Source organism: Poecilia reticulata, chromosome 4, assembly GCF_904066995.2.
Source record: "Poecilia reticulata chromosome 4, P_reticulata-male-v2, whole genome shotgun sequence".
NCBI lineage: Eukaryota > Metazoa > Chordata > Actinopteri > Cyprinodontiformes > Poeciliidae > Poecilia > Poecilia reticulata.
In genome coordinates, this window is record NC_088833.1 from 29,662,544 (window position 1) to 29,686,146 (window position 23,603).

Consider the following 23,603-nt stretch of genomic DNA (forward strand, 5'->3'; position numbering starts at 1 on the left):
AAAAGATGCTATGATTTTAGACCTCAAATAAAGCAAAGAAAACAAGTTCATATTCATTTAGAAACAACAATACTGATGTTTTAACTCAGGAAGAGTTCAGAAACCAATATCTACTGGAATAACCAGGAGGTTTTCGATGTCATTCAGTGCTTTGGTCTCTTAATTTTTTCCAGAGCTGTATAAATAAATGTATTTTTTATACATTTATGTTGTGATTGAAGATGATGTAAATGATGTGATAAAATGCTATATCCCATTTACCATGTACGCCAGCCTGAGCACAATTCTCTGGCAGGGGCAACATCTTTCAAGTGGCCCTCCCCTTGGGGGCGCCACTTATTTCTCTATATAAATTGCATGTTATTTTTTTATAAATTGTCTTGAGACTACATGTATTGTGAATAACCTTAACTGAATTAAAACGTTGGGTCAGATTTTGAGGATTTCTTCCAACTTACACCAAATGTTTTCAGCTAAATAAAATGTACTGATTGATTTGATTTGATTGACACCATGAAGCCAGGCTAATCACACACAGACACAAAACAAGTATCAGTCTTTTCTTTTAACTTCAGCAAATTAGTATGCTTTAACTCTGAAAATGTGGTCATTTTAAACTTGCACCTACTGAGCCGCTCTAATGTACTCCTATATTAACTGTTTACACTTTAATCCAAAATAAAGAAAAGTCTTTTTTTCTAAAATATGGAGGTCTACCTGCAGATCTTTCACATTGTTCTTTCACATTTGCTGGTGCTTGTTCTCTCATACATTCAACACCTCCATTGTCTCTCTTCGTCAGGATGATGACAGATCAGTTCATACTGCACTTTTGTCCTTTTCTAATAGTGGTTGTGTTGCTCCTGTGCTCCTTTCTAGGTTGTGTGTGTTAAAGTAATGTGTTTACGGTCCAGCCATCAACATATCACTTCCTAACCTCTGCTAATCTTGCCGTGTTCAATCACTGATGGAGCAAAGCGACTGAATTCAAACCATTTAAGGACGAAGCAAAAAAGGCTTAACTGTGATCAGAAGAGCAGCATTTGGATTTGAAAAAAAAAAAAAAAGCCCATCTAAACAGAACTTTCTTTCTTTGTTTCTTGTGCTGAGATGCGTCTCAGAATCACCGCAGCACATTTGTCGTTTTTTTTTTGTTTGTTTTCTGCGTCGCACTTTAGAAGACCAACAAACCGGTTCGGATGAAGGCACTGCGGCCGGTGCGTTGGGGGAGGCGTCCCGAGCTACGCTGTGCTGCTGCTGGAGCACGGCGTGCTCTGTGTGCTGCCTATGCTGTGGGCCGCGCTGCTGTTCTCCGAGACGGGCTGCGGCTTCTGAACGGGCTGCGCTCTGGCGGTCCCACCTGGATGCAGGGCAGGAGAGGGGTGAGGTGGGGAGTGGGGAGGTCGGACCAGAGAAAAAGGGACTGGATTTAAAATTGGCCAAAAACATGACAAACTGATCTGGCAGACAATACAAATTGATCAATGTATGGGGCTTATTGCTTGACATTTCACATAGTTTACATTTTTGTATTGTCCTTTGAGATCTATCTTTCACAGGCAAAGGAAATCATATAGAGAACAAAGCATGAAATGTGTAAAGGAATCCAAGGCGAACCCTGGCCAGCAGGATGAGAAGCAGGACGTCCCTAAAGATGTCCCCTGGAAGGTCCAGAGCCAAATGATCACATCCTTTATGAACAGATTTTGAAAGAAATGTTTTGCTCTTCACATGACTTTGTGCCTTTAGCTATCTGGAACTAATTAGCCTTTATTCAGGACAAAGCAGGAGAAACAGCACAGGAACCGGTTACTGTCGTCCAAGCATCTGGGTTATTGTTCTTTGTCTAAAAAAGCATTTCCTATCATAAACTTACTCACTCCAAAGCTTAAATTACTTATTTTGTCTGCTTACAAAAGACATCTCCATCAGATGTCGATTAAAAAAAAACAAGTTTTTTGCTAAAGAGTTAGAATGATGTGGTTTTTCAGCCTTTTTGCAAATTTTTTTTCCACATCAAATGAGTCACGTGATCAACAGCTGGATGTTACTACTGGTGAAAACGATGAAGACGACAACAGGAAGCAGTAGGAGCGAGACGGTTTGTTTTTGGTTTTTTTGGACTTTGCACAGCTGGCTCCACCAGAGCTCTCACAGCGTCACAGTTAAAAAACGCTGTGTCATTAGAACATGTTCAATCCACAGCTTTTCTGTAAAAGAGACTACAATTTCAACAAAACGTTTTTTTAAAAACATTTTGTTGTATGCGGGGCTTTTTGCTTCAATGCCTGAATAAGATGTCTACTTCTCCTCTGATTGGCTGATGGATGATACGTGCTAGCAGCACCATGGCTGAATTGTGAATATATCTCATGTGCCTGCTTCTATCCGTTGCCTACATGATTTTCAACAACTTATCGAGTGACCAAACTTGTGAAATTCATTTAATTTCTTATTTAACAGAAACACCGCAATTGTGAAATTGTGTTTCTTCGACATCAGCAGAATAGCAACAAAGATTTGAGCACATTTGCAATGGCGTGCACACTTGTGGGAGCGAGTGCCTCCATATGTGACAGCTGTATGTACCTATGGGTGAAATGGAAGCCCTCTCCTGCTGTCAGGCCTCACAGCTCTGCTAATGATCAGCAGGAGAGGGCTGGCTGCCAGCGGACCTTCACTCACAGGACCGACCAGAGCCCCGCAAAAACAAAGGGATTCACCTCAGCTATGGGAGGAAACTAGAATTCCCAAGTCTGATATTATCTCTATAGATGGGAAAGATAAAGGCACATTCTTTTTGTTACAAAAACACTTTGTGCATGCATAAAAACCCCTAGGTGCAGCGCTTGCAACAGATGTCTGCTCAGGGACATTTGGCCTTTACTCTTTAGGTGTAGAAATTATTTCTATAAGGATGAGAAAGCCCACAGTTCCTGTGCAGGATAAACCCAAGAAGGAAAGAAGCCTATAGCTGCAGTATGTAACTTTAATAAAAATGAGTTTTTTTCTATATCTGTTAAAACTGTCACTATGACCCAGCTGTATAATATGAGGGAGATAATACGTGGAAAGAAAAACGAAGCTCTTCTGCCTCCTCCCTGTGGTCCTACGGTCATGTCATCTGCAATGGCTGGAAGTCAATCACCTTATGTTTCTCTTACTGTTTGAGTTCTTTTGACCTTCTAATCGTGTCAATCTAAAAATTACTGTTCCATGCCTTAGAATACATCTAAATGTGTGCCTAAAATTAAGGCAAAGGTCTCAGATAAACCTATCCAAAGCTATGACATCATCATTTGAGCTTTTCCTCAATGTCTAAAGAGATTAATCTGATTCTAAAGACAATAAGAAATACATCTCTGACATATTCTCTCATTATTGTGGCATTTCGCAAACAGAAAATGAGTAATTCTAGCTGACCTAACAAAGGAAGTTTGGTCTGATTTAACATCAGACAGGGAGAAAAAACATTGCATATGTCTCTTATTTGGTGTATGTAAACTTCTGGTGTCAACTATAACTCCACAATCCATTGCATTAGGATGCAATCTTTACACAGGATTATATAGTCAGCTGAAAAGGTTGCAGCAAAACAAAAACAATTAAAACATGTGTTGTGTTGATTTTTGAATCTTACTGTAACTTTAGGAAGTTTTTGTTTGATATCCTGTCTGTTTATCTGTTGCTTGGATCACATTATTCCACACTGAAAATGGTATCAAGTATTTTTCTTTAGTTTTAGCATTTTGACAGCCCTAAGCTTTATCATGACATGTAAATCTTCTCTATAACATATACTATGAATTTCTCTCAAAACAGTGAAACTATTAAAGGTTTTTGGCTGAGGTGATTTTAGACCAACTAAACAGAGGATTTCATTTTCCCACAGAATAAGAAAGATTAGGCCTGGCTAACTGTAAACTGCATGTGTCGACATAATGAGCAAAATTCCAGATATTATGATGGTATGTGGCTTCTTTTTAAAGCAGCTAAATTTCCTTTTTGCTGAAAAGAGACTGTTCAGTAATGGTCATGTCTTCATAAATGACATGACCATCATGACCGTCAGTAAATAAAAGAGGGGAGAAATGACTTTTAAAGGCATGTCTGAATGCTGCTGGAACAAATCCAAAGTGTTTCCATGCCTCATCACTTTGAACGTTGGTTGAAAATACACTCAGAAAGTGATATTTTTGGTTGTTGTTTAGGGGATCTACGTTCTTGGGGTTAACTGCAAACACTGCCATATAAGGTCATCTGTAGCTGACACAGTTAACACACCCATCCAAAAGTGGTCTATTTTCATAACATCAACAGAAATGTACCTTTAACTCTGAGTCTTTTCATATCCTCTATCTTTACACTTGCTGTGTGTGTGTGCGTGTGTGTGTGGGGGTGTGCGTGTGTGTGTGTGTGTGCGCGCGTGCGTGCGCGCGCATGCTGACTTTTTATCTGGAATATACCATCTCTGGAAAAGCAGATCTGGTGTGTTCTTTTGTTGGTCACTCACTTGTAAATACATAACGCAGAAAAGATTCTAAAGACAATAGAATCTTTTCCTATAGAAAAGCCAAGAGAAATATTTGGAGAATGATAAGGGTGCTCAGCTTGTTACAGGGGATGGTTACTGCGGCAACAAATCCTCCTCAGAAATGTAATGGGAGTATGACGATTACGAGAGTTCTTTAACTGTAATCCCTCTGATAGTGGTTTGGATCTGGCCAACTAATGCAGTCATTTTATACTAAGTGAGCTCTTTCCAGAACGCACATGCAAACGTCCTGACAGTTTTACTGAAGAACCGCCACATTCCTGCAGGTCAGTGGCCCAGTGGATCAGCACTGGGACACTGAGTTCTATGTGGCGCTGAACTCGGTGGGCTTCCTCTCAGGGGTCGGCCAGGGTCAGCGGGCTGGGGACGACGGGGAAAGTCTTGGCATCTAATAGACAGATTGTGTGTGTCTTCCTGTGAGCGCCCACTAAACCCAGTGAGGGGGATTTCCAGCTTGTCTCCAGCCATTGTGCTGTGAACATTTGCTGACCGCCTGCGGCCCCCCGAAAGCATTCAAAGGGAGGAAAGAGGGGAGCTCTCGCTGCTGACCAACAGGATATATTTACAGTGAAGGAGTCAATATGTTATTGTGAGGCGCCTCTATCAGCTACAGGATGTTTGGTCATCGCTGCGGCATGCTGGGACATTCCTCTGCTTCTTATCTTTTTTCATTAAAGTGTCAAGGTGGGTGGGGTGGGGTCGGGTCGGGTGGTGTCGGGTCGGGTGGGGGTGGCTGGGCGGTAGGTGAGGGACCTACCTGTGTGTGTGTAGATAAACCACAGGGCCCCAGTCAGCAGGACCCCAATAACAAAGGCGGCGAAGGCGATCAACACCACCGTGGTGGTGTCCAAGAGAAACATCTCAGCTGGAACAGGAAACAGTTTATTTAGTTAACACTCAGTCACATGGAAATAATGAAAAACACAGGAAAAAACAAAAACAACTAAAAAAGTTTGCTTTTTTTTACCTTCTTCATGTTTTTTTGGAGGATAATCTGCAAAAGAACACATCAACAATAAAAACTTAAAAACATGCTTCCTCACATTGATACAACCGCACAGTATTAAGCTAAAATATGAAGATATAAAATGTAACATGAATCAGTAGGTCTGTTTACATTCACAACTATTCATAATAGTTGTGAAATTTGAGATTGCAAAACTAAATTTGCTGAATGGAAACATGGCAATTTTCAAAAGAACTCTTGTTTTTCTATTAAAAGTTTTTGCACCGGCATGAGGTGTTTTTTTAAGTAAAACTTTACCAAAACAACAACAAGCAAGTATGGCAATTTACAATGAATAAATAGTATTGCCAGACAAAATATCAGAGATGAGGTGGATTTTTTGTCATATCAAAAATTTGCTTTATTCGCAAATCTGCAAAGAAAACACTTTTTTTGCATCACACTAGTCACATGGTCAACAATTGGATGTTGCCACTGGCGCAAACCATGAAGAAAAGACAACAGGAAGTAATAAGAGGATGATGGTGCTGCATGTTTTTTAATGGCTCATCGTGTGAACAAACTTATTCATGTATAATTTTAATTGTGTTTCTTATTTAATGGAAACCCCTCAATTGCGACGTTGTTTCTTTTTCAACAGCAGAATAACAACTGTTCCATGCACGCTTACAATGGAAACATATGTGTCAGCTGCATGCCACAGAAACAGTAGATTACAGATACTCTCTTGTGCTGATAAGCAATCCACTGAAGAATGCAATGCAGAAACCTGAAGCAGAACAAATCTCGAGAGCACATCTACATATGAGGTGAGAGTGTCCCCTCACAGATGGACCTGTTGACTCCACTAGGTTCTGCTTAGCCATTTGTTGCAAACCCATCTGGAAGCCTTTCAAAAGTGAAATTAGCTGTAATGATGTCTTAACTAACAAAACAAAGGCGCTTGTGTGCTGCAGAGAGGCAGAGCTGGTAGGTGGCCAGCTCTCCTTCACAATGGCTGCTATTCCTGGAAGGAGCATTCGGCTCACATAATGGATGGTGACAGGTCATCTGAGAAGAGTTTAATAACAGAGGAGATGACGGTCACCCCATCGCTTTCCCCCCACCCCTCCATGTTATCTGACCTAGGCGACTTGCTATGCTAAGAATGCTCAGGAAAGCCGGTAACACTTGCAGCAAACTGAGGATGACATAACAGGAAGAGGCTGTCTTAAATTTCAAATTTGTCACTGCACTGGAAAAGATTATGACTTTGTGTTGCATCTAACATTTTTGTCAGTAGATTTAATTTAAAAGTCGTGGTTTTGTCCTAATTGATTTAGTTTATCCTTAAATTGTGGTCCAGACGGCAGGGGGGCCATGAATGGCCTCCACTTTGAATGTTTATTTCTATAAATTCTGGGCCAATTTATTGCCCATCAAAATTTATCATGACACGCCTAATGGCAGCATCATTCTGTGGGGATGCTTTTCTTTAGCAAGGGCAGATTGCAAAAAAATTGATCCTGGAGTGGAGGTTCAACTTCCAGCAGGACAACGACCCAACAAATACAGTCAGAGCTTCAAAGGCATTAGACTGGGTTACTTATCTAACTTATAGTTTCAGTTGTAATTACGTAATTTTGTTTGTTAATGAACAAGCTGTCATTATTCATACTAAAACATTTTTTTTAGTTGCAGTCACACAATTGATGGAGTATATTTAAGGAATTTGACTGGTTTCCAATTCACTCAATATTTTTTTATTTAAATTTGTAGCACCAAACTTTTTAAGAAAACATTAGTTTTAATTTTTAGAGTGGACCCTGCAGGTGCAATGGCAGCAATTAAAAAGTTTTAAACTAAAAACTAACAAACTTAAAAAGTATTGACTCAGAAGGCTTGCATATGAGCACACAGGAAACTTTCCAAACTTTCCCTGCCAAAGTGCTTAAAAACTTTATCCTTTAACTTTTAATGTGTGCAACGACAACATGTGAAACTGTTGAGGCGTCATGGATACTTCTACAGAGCACTGTTATAAAGCTGAGAACCCACTAAGCCTTCTCACACAGTGTCCTGATGCATGTTGTGGATAACCATGCTGGACGTCTTCCCGGCTGACCGTGTTCGCTGCTTTAACAGAATCAGATATGATCAGATATGAGAGTGTGGTCAGTGTTGGAACAGCACTGGTATCTCAGCAAACGTCATTTGTTTGTTAGAGCTCCTGCCATGGAGAGAGCGCCTTGTCGCAAAACGACTTACTTTGGTTCAACCTTGAACTTTCCTCAACTTCTGAAGACACGACCACAGAGGTCACACCGCCAAGATTCCCTGACACAGATGGTTCCAGATTAGACGCAGCTGAATTTCACAATCACTACAGAAAAAACCTGCTCCATAAAGCTGCCAGCGCTACAAAGAACATTACCATATAACATAAGTTCACGCTATCTGTCATCTTCACCCTAATCCAGCTGTTAACATGCTGTGGAATAATTCTGGATTTAAGCAGTGAAATACAGATTAAGTCTCAACATTTGATTCATATTATTTTATGGTAATTCTGTCAATAAGGTAGTGAATTTGACTTTTGGAGGTTTAATAAAGCAGTCAAAACTGGAATAGGCTTTAAGTTGAGGTGTTATTGCTCATATTTCTATCAGAAATTTGTCGCTTACAGAGATAAATCACAACAGATAGCAGAACGTATCTCAGTGCTACAGTTTTATGTGATAGGATATAATTTTTAAAAAATTTCCATCTTCAGGTTTTAATTTTTTAGTAAATTTATATGGAACATCATAGAAAAAAATACATACAGTAGATACATTCCAAAAATGACAGCAAATCTACAAACAAAATGGCTGCAAAGGATTTTGTCGCACTGTTGCAACAGCTCTGTTATAATTAAGAACTCACCCTGACTGATTGAAAAGTTGATTAGTGGTGGGTAAAACCTCAACGAGCGATAATAATGTTGGAGAGAGGAGTGGGTCAAAACTCTTCATACAGACTGATAAGATGATACAAACAATGATTTATTTAAGCCAGTTCTTCATTTTTTCCAAACAGTGCCTCTTCATTTCAGCTTAGCTGTTTTTCTTTTACATAAAGTCACAATATTGCATATCATATGTCTGTTGCCTGGGACTACATTTACATAAATCTACCACACACTGATAATTTACTGATGCTGTAAAGAAGTAAATCTAACTTTCACTGGAGGGATTTGAGGTCATTTTCTTCTTCTCCTTTCTTTCCTCTCTCCATGAAAACATTTGGTTTGCCGTCACAGCACAGAGGATCTGTTTGCATTAGAAAACATGGTGTTTGGAACAGAATCCATCTGCAGTGTTTACAGTGGGTTTGTTTGCTTACTGTATTCTTACGAAAACTGAGCCCTCTCCATGTCAGTGAGCAGCGCAAACTAAGTAGATGAAGTCAGTGATAACTGAGACTTCAAACTGATTACACGTTTGCCCAGTTCTAAGATCCAAAGTATAATGAGAACCATTTCTGCCCCGAATTATCCCAAACAACTCTGACTCAGGATTTTTTTTAAAGCTGAGATCCATTACGTTATTGTTTTAGAGTTCCAGAAACACCAACATAGTACATCAGGAACATGCAACAGCTTGTAAAGCTTTGATATTTTACAGCCAATTTCTCTTTTTTTAATGGATGTTAACATAGTGAGACAATCCTCCATAATAATCCCACCCAGTTGACCACCCCTGAGGGATCAGGGCATCGCTGTGCTGCCGAGCTCACAGAAACAATAATCTGATTTTATCCACAACAGCTCTAAATTGGCTAATATCTGCCAAGATGACATACAGTTCTGCCTAATGGAAATGATGCAAGCAATTTCATATCATGAGTGAACGATGATGACTCATTCTCACTGCAGTTCTCATGTAATCGAAGAAGGGATGCTGATTTAGAAATCCCCAACAATGCACCAGAGAACGCCTCATGACATCAACCCATCTGAGCTTAGGTCATAAATGTAACAATCTAATTACAGTTAAGTCATGAACCCACCTCCCCCAAACGCCTGCCTTGCTAAGCCATGACTCGTAAGGTGCTGCGAGTGGATGGACGAGCGAATGCGCAGGCCATGACCAAGGGGCCTTCAGTCTTTGGCTGGCTTCCCAACGTCAACGAGAAGACCACCAGCCCCCGTTTCTCCCCCCCGTTCTGATGGAAAAGGGAGGCCGCAGAGAAGGGCCAAAGTGAAAACAACTGGTGCTCAGTGCCGCATGACTCCTATTTTTCCACATTTTCCTCTTTTTGGTCTGATCCAGGAGGCCAGAACCGGAGCTCACTCCTCTTTGCTGAAGTCAACTCTGTGGTAGGATGCATTCACTGCCAAAAGCACCCGCTTGCGTACAGCCATCAGCGTAACCCGAGGCACGTGCACAACTGTCACGTGTGTATACAGGGTTACATGTAAGCCAGGCATACACATGCTTCAGAGGTAATGATTACCAGATGTGTAGTATAATGTGGATTGATCTAACCTTTCTATGGCACCTTTAGAATGGGTGTTTGCCTCTGTCTAGCTGTTTTTTCTTGTAACACCTTTGGTAATTGTGTCTTCATCACACTAACCTTGAGACTCACTGTTATCACCCACAGCGATCGGCTTCGTCAGACACCTTTTGGTGCTCATCAACGCAAAGATTGTATCCCCTGTCAGAGAAGTACAGTTGTTTCTGGGGTCCAGGCACTGTACAGACAAAATGAGACGATAAAAGACATTTTAAGAAAGTAAAATTTACAACACATGTGGAATCTTGACCTTACAAAAATACATAGAACATAAGTAGAAGGCAGTGCTTGTAAGAGAAAGCATTATCTTAACCACCGTTTCCCAACCCTGAATGAATAGTATGTGAAAGTGCTGCCAAGTCGCACAAACAATTTTTTTTTTTTCAATCTGGAAGTTGCTACTTTGAGGAAAGAACTCATTTACTATATATTTTCTAGAGGTGCACCAATGGCAATTTCCTGTCCTATCACTGATCTTTACAAAACTGACCTGGTAATAACTATTTTGAAAAAACATGGGAACAGTGTCTGATTTTGTATTTTAGTAGCAGTAGGTAAGATTATTAGATAATATCTGTTTGTCATGTAGATATTGGCCGATCAAAGATTTCCCAAAATTAAGGAAATGGAGGTTGATTTATTGGTGCACCCCTACTATTTACAGTGGTGTTAAAGATGAAATCAGTTGAAGAACAATTATATAAGAATCTATTTAAAAGAGAACTGTATTTTTACTATGTTCATTAAGGCTGTGAAAGCGCAAAGGAGGCTAAACACTTTATAGCAAAGTAGCTTTCATCCTTCTGAGATTGCTGGATTTGGAAATGTGGGTTGCCTTTTGGTAGTGTTGGAAAGGCAGAATAATGGAGATTGCTGTTTTAGGTATGTTAGCTGCACCAACTGCTAATACATGGTGCTAAAGACAGTTTCAAACCTCTGCTTTTTTTTTAAAAAAGAAGTTGGAATCAGTTAAAATTTGCCTATGTTGTTTTGCTCTTTGATACCTGACATGTTTCCAGCTGAGTTGATCTAATGTAAAATAGTCAATGGTAATATGAATAAACAAACTACTAATTCTGCATGGCTTTAGGGAGAACAACTCATCAGACATGAGCAGAAACAAAGGTCATGAGAGGATTTCATGCATACCTGTGGCAGTTCCTGCTTCCTCTGAGAATTCTCTGAGCACAGAGACATCTCACAGTGCAGAAAAAGAACTGCTTTGTTCAACATTTTGGAGTTGAAGATGAAGCTAAAAGATTCCCCCTTCTTTCCAGAAAAAAACGAGAAGTGCCCCTGAGAGTTCTGGGTCCACTTAAGTGAGTTATCCTCGGCACAGACTGTCTCAATAAGCTTGTAGTCAGAGGACACTGTGGGGTTGGAGCTGGGGGAGATAAAGCATGAGGTGATGGTGAGTCCAATGTCAGCGTTTGATGCTGTTGACGTAATCTGGAGCACATAAGAGACAAAAGAAAAAAGGTTTTGAGCCAAATGTACACATTTAGTAATATAATCTACTCATTGCTCTTTGTCGTTAGAAGTATCTTCACGAAATAATCTTGATGAACTTGTTAAAAACACCTGTCTACAGAACTGAGTAAAAATGGAATGTAACTTTGACTTGTGTCATATTTATCTGCACACAGATTGTGGAAAGAAAATTCAGTCTTGCACTTTGTTTTCAGAGTAGTATAATTTTACATCCATCCATTCATTTTCTTACACCCTTATCCTATTGGGGTCGGGAGGGGTGCTGGTGCCTATCTCTAGCGGTCAACGGGCGAGAGGCGGGGTCTCAGGGCAACACAGAGAGAGATAGGACAAACAATCATGCACACACACACACACACTGACACCTGAGGAGAATTTGGAGAGACCAATTAATCTAACAGTCATATTTTTGGACTGTTGGTACCCAGAGAGAACCTGCGCATGCACAGGGAGAACACGCAAACTCCATGCATAAACACCCGGGCCGGGAATCGAACCCAGGACCATCTTGCTGCAACAGTGTTATCCACTGTTCCACTGTGCAACCCCATTTTACAACCAATTCCATGGTATTCTCTTCTGTATTACTGATGTACTGATTATTCACTTTTGGAAAATGTGTTTTTTGAACTAATAAGAGTACCGATGTTGATAATGAACAATTGGCTTATTCTCACTTTGTCCATCCATAAATGGAAGTTTCACATGACAATGAGATATGATTTAAAATGCTTACGGATGCTAAACCAAAAATGTAGAGGCAACACTTTGTCCTCTCTGCCAGTGAAGAGTCTCCTGCTGACAGCATCACAAATCATTTTTTCAAAGGACCTTTGGACCATGAGCCTTCGCCATAAATGAGGACCAAAATTGTTGCTTCTAATCAAATACGTTAAGCTAGACAGACAGGATAACAAAACATGCAGAGAGGGAATTAGATTAATGTGGGGCGCTCAAAGTAAGCTGAGCATCTTGGCCCCAACACAACAAAACAGAATCATGCATTGTTGATGCCACTCACAGAGCTCAAAGAGAGCCTACAGTAAGGTCACACAGCATGTTTCACTCAAAAAATTATTAAGTTTTAAGAAAAGAAAATAAACACTGGGATCTGAATGCAAAGCATTACCTGCACAAGCACTTCCATTTGGTCAGAAACTCTGAAGATGCGCTGTTGCAGAGGATCGTTGAAAGACCGAGTGTCGTACAGCTCCATCTCAAAACTTATGCTGTTGACTGGCTGTCTGCTCGGAACTGGAATTGCCTCAGAATCAGGTTTAGGATTTGGGACTTCCTTGGATTCTCTGTATGTGCAGTTGAACTAGAAAAAGAACAAAATACAAAAAAATAACAATTAGGAAGGACCAGACGTTAAACTGCATCAATGTTTGTGTTTGTTAGAGAACAGATTGATGAAGGTCAAAAAACCCAGCAGACAGGTTAGGGGGAATGTGGTGGAGAAATTGTTTTACACAGCCTGTAAACATGGCTGTGGGGGATACAGTTGACACAGCAAATATAGGCTGTCCATCTACTAAATCTGGCCTTTATGGAGGAGTAATACATACAAAAAAACAGGTTGAAAGAAAACTGTAAGACAGTCAATAAGGCAAGCAGTCAAATGAGACTAACCCTGAACTTTTTGGCCAATGAAAAAAACAGAATAAATGGCAGAAAACTAACACTGTAGTTCAACCTGAACATCCCACATTCACTGCTAAACATTGGGGTGGAAGCATCAGCTTGTAAGGATGCTTTAATCTGCAGGGAAACTGAAACTGGCAGGAGTTGTTGGAAGAGGTATGAGATAACACAAGCAATGGCAAGGAATTCAGAAATGGATTGATCAGATAAAGGAAAATATATTGGTTAAGTTTTAGAGACATTTCAAAATGGAAAAGTCAGGTCAGGGTTATTCATGGATATCATGGAAAGATGGGGAGTCTGCTATGGCCAAGTAAGTTTTATAGCCACCAAGGGTTTCTGAGACATAAAATTTCCTCTAACTGTCCACTCAACTATACTTTGACATTTCAGTCTGATTGCAGCTGCTGAGGAGAACAGCTCTCGCAGAAAGATGCTGTGACTTACATTTATCAAAGGAGCGGGTGGATTTGGTTCAGCCTGTGTCCTCCCTACATCTTCTTCTAGTCTGGGAAACCAGGTGGAGATTGGATCGTCATCACCCTGCGCCTCGTCGGAAATCACCGTCACCTGTAGTCCACCGAGAAAACGATTACTTTACATTCACAAAAACAATTTTCAGACCTGACGAGCCCCATTCTGTGAAAGTTGCCTAATTTTAGCAAAGATTTTAACACTGTGGATAGGACTCAGCTTAATATTACTTGCTTAATATTACTTTGTAATTTGTGAAAATTTAGAAAGCACGATAGGTGCAGACCTAAAGGAGAACAAAAACATATTTACAGTAGCTCAGAGAAAGAGGTCACAGATAAAGTATGCTTCTCTAAATGCATGCTGATTTAATGATGAGAAAACAAAATTGGTCATACAAATGAGGCTGATGTCTGGACCAAATATTTGCTGACCCAGCATTGGAGCCTTCAAAGAATTAAGTCAACACACAACAGAAGATACAATTACTATAACTGATTATCTCTGATATGTGGGGACCCCAGCAATGAAAATGAATGTCTTTTGAGCACAAGTAAGAGATGGCCCCAGCGCTAATGCACTGACACAAAGGATGACCTTGGACAAACGCCCAGGTTTTCAATCTGTGACAGAAGAATGTGTTGTTCCAAATTTCCCCTTACAAAAAGATTTCAAAAGGCCAGAGAGGAAGTGATTCATCCTGACTTGTTAGAACAAATGTGCTGAATGAATGCATTCCCTTATAATGATAACTAGGAATGTCAGGCGTGAACAATGATTTAAAAAAAAAAGAAAAAGTTCAAGATTATATAAAACTTTAAAGTAATCAAATTCTACTTCCAGAATGTGAAGGATTATCCCTGTTCAGCTGTTTGTATAATGTGTTTAGATGAACCGTTTGTAGAGTCTCGACATGAGCAGTTCTTATCAAGTCACATTAGGAAGCATAGCTCTTCAAAATCTAGATACACAGCTATCTAATATGTTTAGTTACATATTTATATATATGATTACGCCATTTACTAGATGGATAAAGTAAACATTGTGCTCCCTAAGTAACAGTGGATTTTGGCACCACTGCTGCTCATCACATGGCTCTCACCAAGCAGATGTAACAACCAATCCTTGCTCATCAAATGAAAAAAAAAGCTTGTTATATTAAGGCTCCTAACAAATCACAACAGTATGTGCCATTTGTTATTTAAAGAGAAGGCAATAAAATTTCCCAGGGATATGCTGATCCACTTTTGTCACATCTGCTATCGATACAGATATCTGAGGTTTAGTATATTATCCGATATAATCTGATATGATACGAACTGATCCAATACAAACTGTGCAGAATTGACTTAAAATATTTCTTTTTTTGAACACAGACATAAATGTACTGAAGAACAAATTTATTTGATAACTCTTTCACAGTACAGCACTCTCAAATACACCAATAGCTTCACAAGCTTGGTCAAACATGTAAAAACAACACAACTTTCATTTGTTAAGTCAGTGCAATTAGTGACTATAACAGCCAATGTAAAACAATTAAAACTGGCAAAAGCAATAGTCTGACTACCTTGGTCAAACATGTAAAAAATAAACTGCAACAAACCTTATTTTAAATGGTTCATAAAGTACAATTAGGAATTCTAGATATAATGTAAAATAAATAATAAAGCATGATGCCACTCAGTAAACAAAGCATAGAATTAGACAGAGTAGATCTACCCTTATAGATCAAGTACATAGTCATCAATACCAAATATAGAATTTTTTCCAATATCAGGACCGGAACAAATCGGTGCATCTCTAGTTTTGACAGAGGAAATAGAGGAGCTGGTGACCCAGCAATAATCTTCCAGCCACTTTAGGTGTTATTTGATTTTGGTCCCTGTCTGATTGAGTTATCTACTTCAGGTAAGATACCAATAGCTTTCAACTTTATAACAGAAAGTCACTTACATGTTTTAAAATATCTGTTTAAGTAACAATACATAAGACTTAGTTAAGGTAGTATGAAGTCAGTCTAGGTCATTGAAATAATATGCATTCCCCATTGTTAGGCCTTTTCTTAAGAAAAAGAGACATGACATATACTCACAGAGTTGATATAAAGGACATCTTGGCTATTATACATAGGAAACTCAATGGTGCCACATTCAGTCAGCGGTGTCTCCAGTGTGTAGTGGGTTGCATTGACTTTTGCTTTGCATTTTGGGTTTTTCAGCATGAGGCTGGCATTAGCAAATCCTTTTGCCTAGGAAAACATTCAAACACAGCAACACTGGATAAAGATCAAGTACAGTATGCCTTTATGAAGTCAATTTCAGAATTGTAAAAGTAAAAGGCAGGATAAAAACGCTAAAGTGGTGGTTGTGTAATGGAGTTCTCAGGAATAAACAAATCCCACAAGGTGGTCTGGCTCCAACTATTAATTACAGAGTATGCCAGTTTCCATTCTGTGATGTGGACTGACTGAGCTGTACCTACATTTCGGTGCCAAATGTTTGCTACAGCACTGCATGGCTCAGTGTAAGCCTATGTGAAAACAGTTTGCTTCATTACAATTTAATATTTCACTTCTTTATGACCAAGACACTCTTTCACATTGTTTTTGCACAGCAGATGAAACACTGAAGCAAACAACGGGAATTACTGATACACTGACATGTCACACGCAGATATATGTGTTATCACATAATCATCATCAGTTGATGTTTGCCATTTTAATAACTCTCATTTGGAGATTCTATGAGCTTTTGAAGCATTGTCAATAGAGTTTTGTTGTTAATTACTGTGGAGATGACAAACAATAAGGTTCATAATTAGTGGGGAGATCATTCTTTGTTGGGTGTCTGCCATTTGGGCTGTTTTTGGTCCTTCTATTCAAAGTTTGCCAGATTAAGTTCGTGCCGCATGAACAAAAACTTGACAAAAACATTATTAGGCCAACCCTAACTTCAATATAATTTTTATTACATTGCAGTTTGCAAATTGGCCATAAAACTATAACAACTGTTTTGTTTTAAACATGTAGCATTGTTTAAAGTGCTGTCCTTGATGAAAAAATTTAATTGAAATTATTTTTCTATGTGGGGTGTGTTTTTCTTGATAGAAAGAAAACATAAAAATAAGCAGTTAACAAGGTATATTTAGTCATTTTGAAGCATTTCCTGTACCAAAATATATCAATGTACAGATATTTTTAATTGTATTTATCTATATTTGTTATGTTTTGCAAGATGATTTGACTGTTTTATAAGGTTCTGCAATGCATGAATAATAAATAATACCAAAAAAGCTGTTTTTAAGTGACATCAGTACCTAGTCCTGTGAGGCATAAACACTCACCTCCAGGCTCTTTCTGTCAATGCTGACGACCATCCTCTTTTCTTCACATTGAACGCTGAGTTCAACTTCCAAAAAGTTTGTATCCTCAGCGGGCTCTTCATCGTCATAGTTCAGGTTGGGCAAACTGACAGGCAAGTGTGCAGGAAATGGAAAGGGCAGACTGGAGCGTGGTGCTGCAGGTCCTTTTTCTGGCAGAGGGCTGAAATGACGCAGGTTGAACAGCTCAGGAGGCAATCTGCTCTCCAGATGATCCGATACATCTGGAAGACACACACAGCCTGGTGATGATAACTTTCACCAGATAGAGTAACTCTTCGGTGTGATTGTGACCTTCAGGTTACCTTGCTCTCGCAGTCGGATATTGAAATGGTTTGCCATAGGGGTGCTGGTGTAAGAGGTGACTGGATTGTAGCCGTTCTCTACTGCCCACTTGATCAAGGCTTGTGATCCTGATGGCAAAGGCTGTCTGGGGGAAGTCGTCTCTATCATTTGGGAGTTAATGGTCACTGTATCAGAAGCCTGTGGAATAGTCACTTCATCAGATGTTTGTTTTTCTTAACCCTTACCCTAACCCCCTCCATCCCCCACACCCTTCCACTTTGATCAGGTCTTCATAGGTCATAAAAGAAAAAACTTAGTATATCGGCATCATTAGGATATTCATCAAGTACATTCCTGTACTTTTTCTATGGTGAGCGTGAATCATGTGAATGCAGCTGAGGTAATGGGCGTGTAACAGCCTGATCAGAGCTGAGAAGTCTGTTAGTTTGCTCTTAAAACTTAGGCTCCTGCCCTGCTTCTCCCACCGTGTGAGGATTTGTTCTTTCTCACAGTCATTTCCCACACAGTCAAGCCTCTTGGGCAACGCCAACAAAAGTTTATTAGGCCATCAAATGACTTGCATAGCTGAGAATCTACAAAACAGTGATTGCACAAGCACAGCATCCTGTCTACCCTCACTGTCAAGTGAAAGTGTCAGCAGTTTGTTATTGGGATTAGGACAGTAGTTTACCTGGAGCCTACAGTGTTACACTGACTTTACTAGCTGTTTGTAGCCATTCTGGTTTACAGGAAGACTCCTCTGTGACTATTTCAATACTCTGATCAGAGAGATAACTACAATATCAATATCAGTCTGAGTGGTGTTCATGCACAGACACTGGTGTGGACTGTGTTACGAGAATGTCACTAAGGATGTGATTTAATAACAGCTGTGGATAGTGGGGAATGTGTTGACACACTGCGTTTCTGCATGGTACTCCAGCTGCAATATGGCAGCTGGAAGCACCGCTGCAGGAACATGACTCTGAACATCAGACTCGTTTCACCCTCTCCATGAACTTCATGAACCACTGCTACCAGGCAAAGGGAACCGCAACATCAAAAGCACAACTGTTAGAGCTGTACAGACCCTAAACATGTCAAAAATGTCAAAAAATAATTACACTTATTTTATGTTGTACCTATATTTGTATATTTTGTTTGTGTTTGTGTGTGTGTGCGTGCGTGTACGCGCGTGCGTGTTTGTGTGTGTTTTAACTCATTTCTGAAATGGAGTTCTGAAATCTGAAATTAATATTTTTTCTTTTACAGATAATGTTGCTCTAGTGATTTTTGGCCGGGAAACTACTGTATTTTACCCCTCTGTCCCGGGATGCTCCCGTATTAGTATTTTCCCGTAAATTTCCCATATTTGAGTAATTACGTCGCACACCCCCAGTGATAGCACATCCATATGGTAGCCTTCTTGTCTTCTTCATACCTCCAACCCCACAACAACTCCTTCCCTCCCGCTGCTATGGTAATCTGTAATACAGCCAAACAAACCTCTGGTACCTCTGGCATTTCCTCAGACAGTGCTTCAAACTGTACATGAACAATTCAACTTTAGTGCTATTAAAACCATACCTTTTTAAAATGTTACCTAGATAATGCTGTCTGACAAATGCCTATTAAATACGCTATAAGGCATGTATTCACCAAAGCCACCCAAATTCAACGTCTAGTTTGCTACAGTAAAAATATTTCAGATTGAAATGAAAACTTAAATAGCTAAAGATTGGGGTTTATGTGAGTCCAGTTATCTCTGTGCTACATTTTAAGGTCACAAACTAAACACAATAGCTGCTGATGGCTAAGTTTACTCTAGGTGGCAACAATGAGTTGCAGTAGTAACTGTAAAAAACCCCCACAAATATTCACCTTTACACAACTCTACTCTACACTATGTAAACATAGTTGTTAATCCTATATCACCTTTCTGCTGACTGTTCTCCCACTGACACATTAAGTTCTAAGGGTTTGACCTGGATTTACACTCAGGCAATCTGACTGATTTGATGTAAAGCAGCCACCAAACAGCTGTGCAAACACAAAGCGCCTGTGAAAAGTGTGGTGTCATGGCTGCAGCAGCATTAGCTTTACCACACACTAAGGAAATGTTGAGCCACCAGCCCACCTCCCCCGAGATGAATACTGGAAGAAGACAGCCTAGAGGTGCATGAAAGACAGTAGCACACTGACAAGCAGAGACAATCCATCACATAATGAATACCTCTGCCAACATATTTATGAGACATTTTGAAAAGCAGAATATTAATGAGGCTCTTCCAGTTTTTTTTTTTACACTGATTTACACGAGAGACTAATTCCAACTGCAAGTTATGTATCAACGTGATATACCACTACACTCTTCTTTCTGTGTAGGTGCTACATTTTTAAAGTCGCCATAGAGACTTGAACGGCACAAAAATACTTAATAGCAATTATGCTATACTCATGCTGTGCATAATTAACATGCCACTCTGAGGATCGTGTGCTGAAGTTTGTAACATATGGTAAAGTTAGTTTTGAATTTTTCACATATATGAAGTGACATCAACAAACCAGAACATAAATTTCTGGGATTTTAAGTGACATATCAACACCACATAGTGCATAGCAGAGTACTGGAAGGAAAATGACAAAAGGTTTTCATTGCTCTGAAAAATATCTGAACCATCAAAAAAGTTAGCATTTGGACTAAGACCCCTTTATTTTGATATCCTTAAAACAGAGTCCACCTTTTTGTCATTTGATCTCAGTATAAATCCAGGTGTTCTATTAGGGTCCCAAGGTTTGCTAGAGAACAATAGAAAACAAACAGTATCATGAAGACAAAGGAATCCTAAACATATGGGCAGACCAACAATGGAATGGTTTAGATTGAAGACTGAATATGTTCATGTTCTAGAATGGCCTAGTCAAAGTTCAAAGTGTCATTATTTACTGAATGACACTTCAGAATAACAGTACATTTGTTGTATATTCAATAAACATATAAAATAATACATTCAATAGAAATTGAAATTGCATGTATGGCAGGGCAATAGCTATACAGATGTGCAGAAGTAAATCCATCACAAAACTGGATATGAAAACTGAGTTCAGGAAGGTCAAATACATCTTCAGCTTTTAGTTACAAAAACCATTTTAAAAATACATATTTTTGCTTCCACTACTTTGTGTTGTCTTACCTACAAAAGTCTGACAAGATACATTGACGTTTGTGGTTGTTGCATGACAAAATGTAAAAAAAAAATTGAAAGTGAGTGAATACTTTTGCAAAGTACTGCAAAGCACCAGAGTCTAATGCTATTTGGGATTCATATCAAAGGTGATGCAAAGCAGCACCAATGCTGCAAAGCAACGCAGAAATTGCATTTCCTCTAAACCAGTTGTGCCATGAGGACAAGGTGTCATCTCAAAACTCATCTTGGTGTGACAAATCTCTTTTCAAGTGGTACACAAAGTAAAGATTTCTTTCTGTGTAACAACTTGTGAGCCAGAGTAAATTTTTTTCTTACCACAACCTCCAGATTCCCCCGCATATTGTGGGCTTTGACAACCCAGTGGACAGACTTTGCACATCTGAGCACCAATGTGACATCTCGCACCACCAAGTCATCGTCCTTCAGAGGCCTTAGATCCACAATGACATCCACCTGGAAAGCGCTACAAAAAAAAAGCAAAAGATGGAAAAGAACGGTAGTGTTATCATGCTTCCTACGTCTATCCAACTAATTAAAAGACTGGGTGCACTCCCAGAAAAAAACAGACATGTGCACCACAGATGAAATAGCACCAAGGAGAGATACTGAACACATACTAAAATGTTCCCAGATTTACACTCTTGTGTTTTCTGAATTCTGCTGCAACAAATACTGAAGGCATTGTGCGACAGCTTGGTCTTTGAGAGCTTGTTTTGGAAAACGTTCCTCAAAGGAACCCCACTGTGTGGACAGCTAAGCCCCCTCTGTCGTCATCTTTGCTCGAATCCAAAATAAACAGAGATTACTGAGAGCATCCTACCCTTAAAAATAGGCCATGACAGAATGTACTTTTGGCTTTGGATACGTTGGCTGCTTACCTGCTGGAGTTCGGGGCTTGCAGCTCAATGATGTGTACTTCTTTGTTAGGCACAGACAGGATGCAACCCTTTGACGTCTGTGGCTCCTCATAGCTGCCCAGGTAGTTCAGAGACAGGAACCTGGTGTCAATCTTGCAAGTGTCAGAAAGCACTGAGTCTGAGAAGAGAGAAATTGTTTGTGTTATTGGCTGGGTCATCTACAAATGTATTCTGATCTAAACTAAAACAGATTAACAAACTACAAAAGATGCCAACCCTACCAACTTTAAGTCCAAGATAAAGTCTAATGTCTTTGGCACACACCAGTTCTTCATCAACCTTGGCTAGACCTATTTTAGACCTTGATTAGACCTTGGCTAGACCAATCCCTTAGATGCTGAGGAAGACTGTGTCTATGGGCCCAGTTGAGATGCCCAGCAAGAACCTATCCATCCTCATAAAACTCCACAGAAAATGTGAAGGAGTGGAAATTTACAGCTCTCTATGTGAAGTATGAATCATGTCAATTGGCGATTTGCCAAACCACAGCCTCTAACGATACAAGGCAACTGCTTGAAAGCAGAAAGACCATTCTGCTTACCACAGGCTCACAAGGAGAGAGGACTTACTAATCAGCAGCAATAATGCAGCCAAGATTTCCTGTGTGCTTTGCTTCATTCGCATGCAAAGATTGTCAGTAAATACAAGATTTTTTGTAAATACAATATTCTTTGTCTGAGAGTTGATGAACTGCAAACCTCAATAGGACGTCTGATTACTGTACAAGCAGCATATGAACGGTAAAACAGCTTCTTTAGCTGTCGCTCCTTTACTGATTCTTTCTCTCTTTTGTCTATATGCCTTTCACAGGAAATGTTAACATTTTGGGTTTCTCTCTTTCACAAAGCCAACCCTCCTTAATCAAAGATAACAACGGTATTTTGTAAAGCGGAAATGATTCATTATCTCTATCACACTGTTGCGTATCCATCTTGTATTTCAAAGAATAGAATGATATGAGATCTTAGTTATATACCACTTTTTCTATAGCATAAACAATTTCATCTCCAGCAAAGCCAGGATCCCACAGAATGTTTCTGTACATGTCAAAATAAATTCTTCTTTGTAATGCTGCAACACCACATAAACTGTAATCTTCAAAGAAATGAGAGTACTTAATGTTTCAGAAAAGACATTTGTTTATTTTTTCTGTTTTTCCCATTTGTAAGACAACTTTCAAATATGCCAACATACGGGGCAAAGTAAAAACAAAAGAAATGTGATAGTGGCTGAAAGACTGTAACTGTTATTCTGTTCCCCTGGGAGCCTCCAGTGTCACAGATTCCATGTTATTCTTTTCCTCTTTTACACCCTTTCAGCATATCCTCCTTCACTACATATATGAACTTGTGTGCCTGTCTATCTGTCCAATAAATCTGGCAAGCAGGTGATAAACCAGAAAACTCTGAGCAGCATACACATCCAGCCTAACGTTAACTTACTTAGCATTAACTGCAGGAAGTGGAGGTAAGAGGTGGAGGCCCCTACTACCTCTTCCTGTCTGTCATTTATATTTGTTCTCCCTATTTTTTCCCCCACCCATCTCATCCTCGTCACATTGGAGCACAGGCAGCAGTGTCAAAATATTCAAAAAAATCATGGATTTCATTTGAATGTAGCTAGGCAATCCAATTAAAAAAACCTGAGATCTTGAGAATAAATTCAGAGTCTAGCATGTTGAAGACCGAAACAAGACAGAGTAAAAATGCAATCAGGACTGAGACAAGGCAAAGAGTGAAAATGCGGTCTCAAACCAGTCTTGAAACCCATCAAGACCAATGACAAATAACAGCATAAACCTTCTCTGTGGTCTTCCTCCCTTCAGGCAGTTTTCTATCCAACATCCTTTATTCCATATATCCACTATCCAGCTTCACATCTCCAAACTCAGGCTTACCTCTCTAACCTTGTCTCTCACAACTTGAGCAGTTTCAACAATCAAATCCCTCTTGACGTGTGTCTGCATTTATTCCACCCTGACTGCATTCTTCTTCACCTCTCTTGTGTACTGCCTGTTGCTTTCAATGGTTCATCCCCGGGTCTGAAACAATTCCAACTTGAGTACATCAAGCTCCCTTTCAGCTTCACCGCTCTACCTCTCTCTCTTTGACAAAGACATGCGCTTCATATTTGCTATTAAA

General features: G+C 39.6%; 1 protein-coding gene across 2 annotated transcripts in view; it reads right to left on the reverse strand.

Annotated features, from left to right (window-relative positions):
• The window catches only part of tgfbr3 (transforming growth factor, beta receptor III), an 83,257-nt gene that overhangs the window by 3,376 nt on the left and 56,278 nt on the right, over positions 1 to 23,603 (reverse strand). For both annotated transcript variants that reach the window (XM_008407756.3, XM_008407757.3), the window contains exons 6-17: positions 21,424 to 21,580; positions 20,861 to 21,008; positions 17,357 to 17,534; positions 17,016 to 17,275; positions 15,766 to 15,921; positions 13,644 to 13,766; positions 12,682 to 12,873; positions 11,211 to 11,510; positions 10,122 to 10,239; positions 5,523 to 5,549; positions 5,313 to 5,420; positions 1 to 1,360 (exon numbers count right to left, since the gene is read on the reverse strand). The exon at positions 1 to 1,360 is cut by the window's left edge and continues 3,376 nt beyond it. In XM_008407756.3, the coding sequence (XP_008405978.1) occupies positions 1,242 to 1,360; positions 5,313 to 5,420; positions 5,523 to 5,549; positions 10,122 to 10,239; positions 11,211 to 11,510; positions 12,682 to 12,873; positions 13,644 to 13,766; positions 15,766 to 15,921; positions 17,016 to 17,275; positions 17,357 to 17,534; positions 20,861 to 21,008; positions 21,424 to 21,580 (1,886 nt within the window). In that variant the 3' untranslated portion in view covers positions 1 to 1,241. The remainder of the gene's footprint in view (positions 1,361 to 5,312; positions 5,421 to 5,522; positions 5,550 to 10,121; positions 10,240 to 11,210; positions 11,511 to 12,681; positions 12,874 to 13,643; positions 13,767 to 15,765; positions 15,922 to 17,015; positions 17,276 to 17,356; positions 17,535 to 20,860; positions 21,009 to 21,423; positions 21,581 to 23,603) is intronic.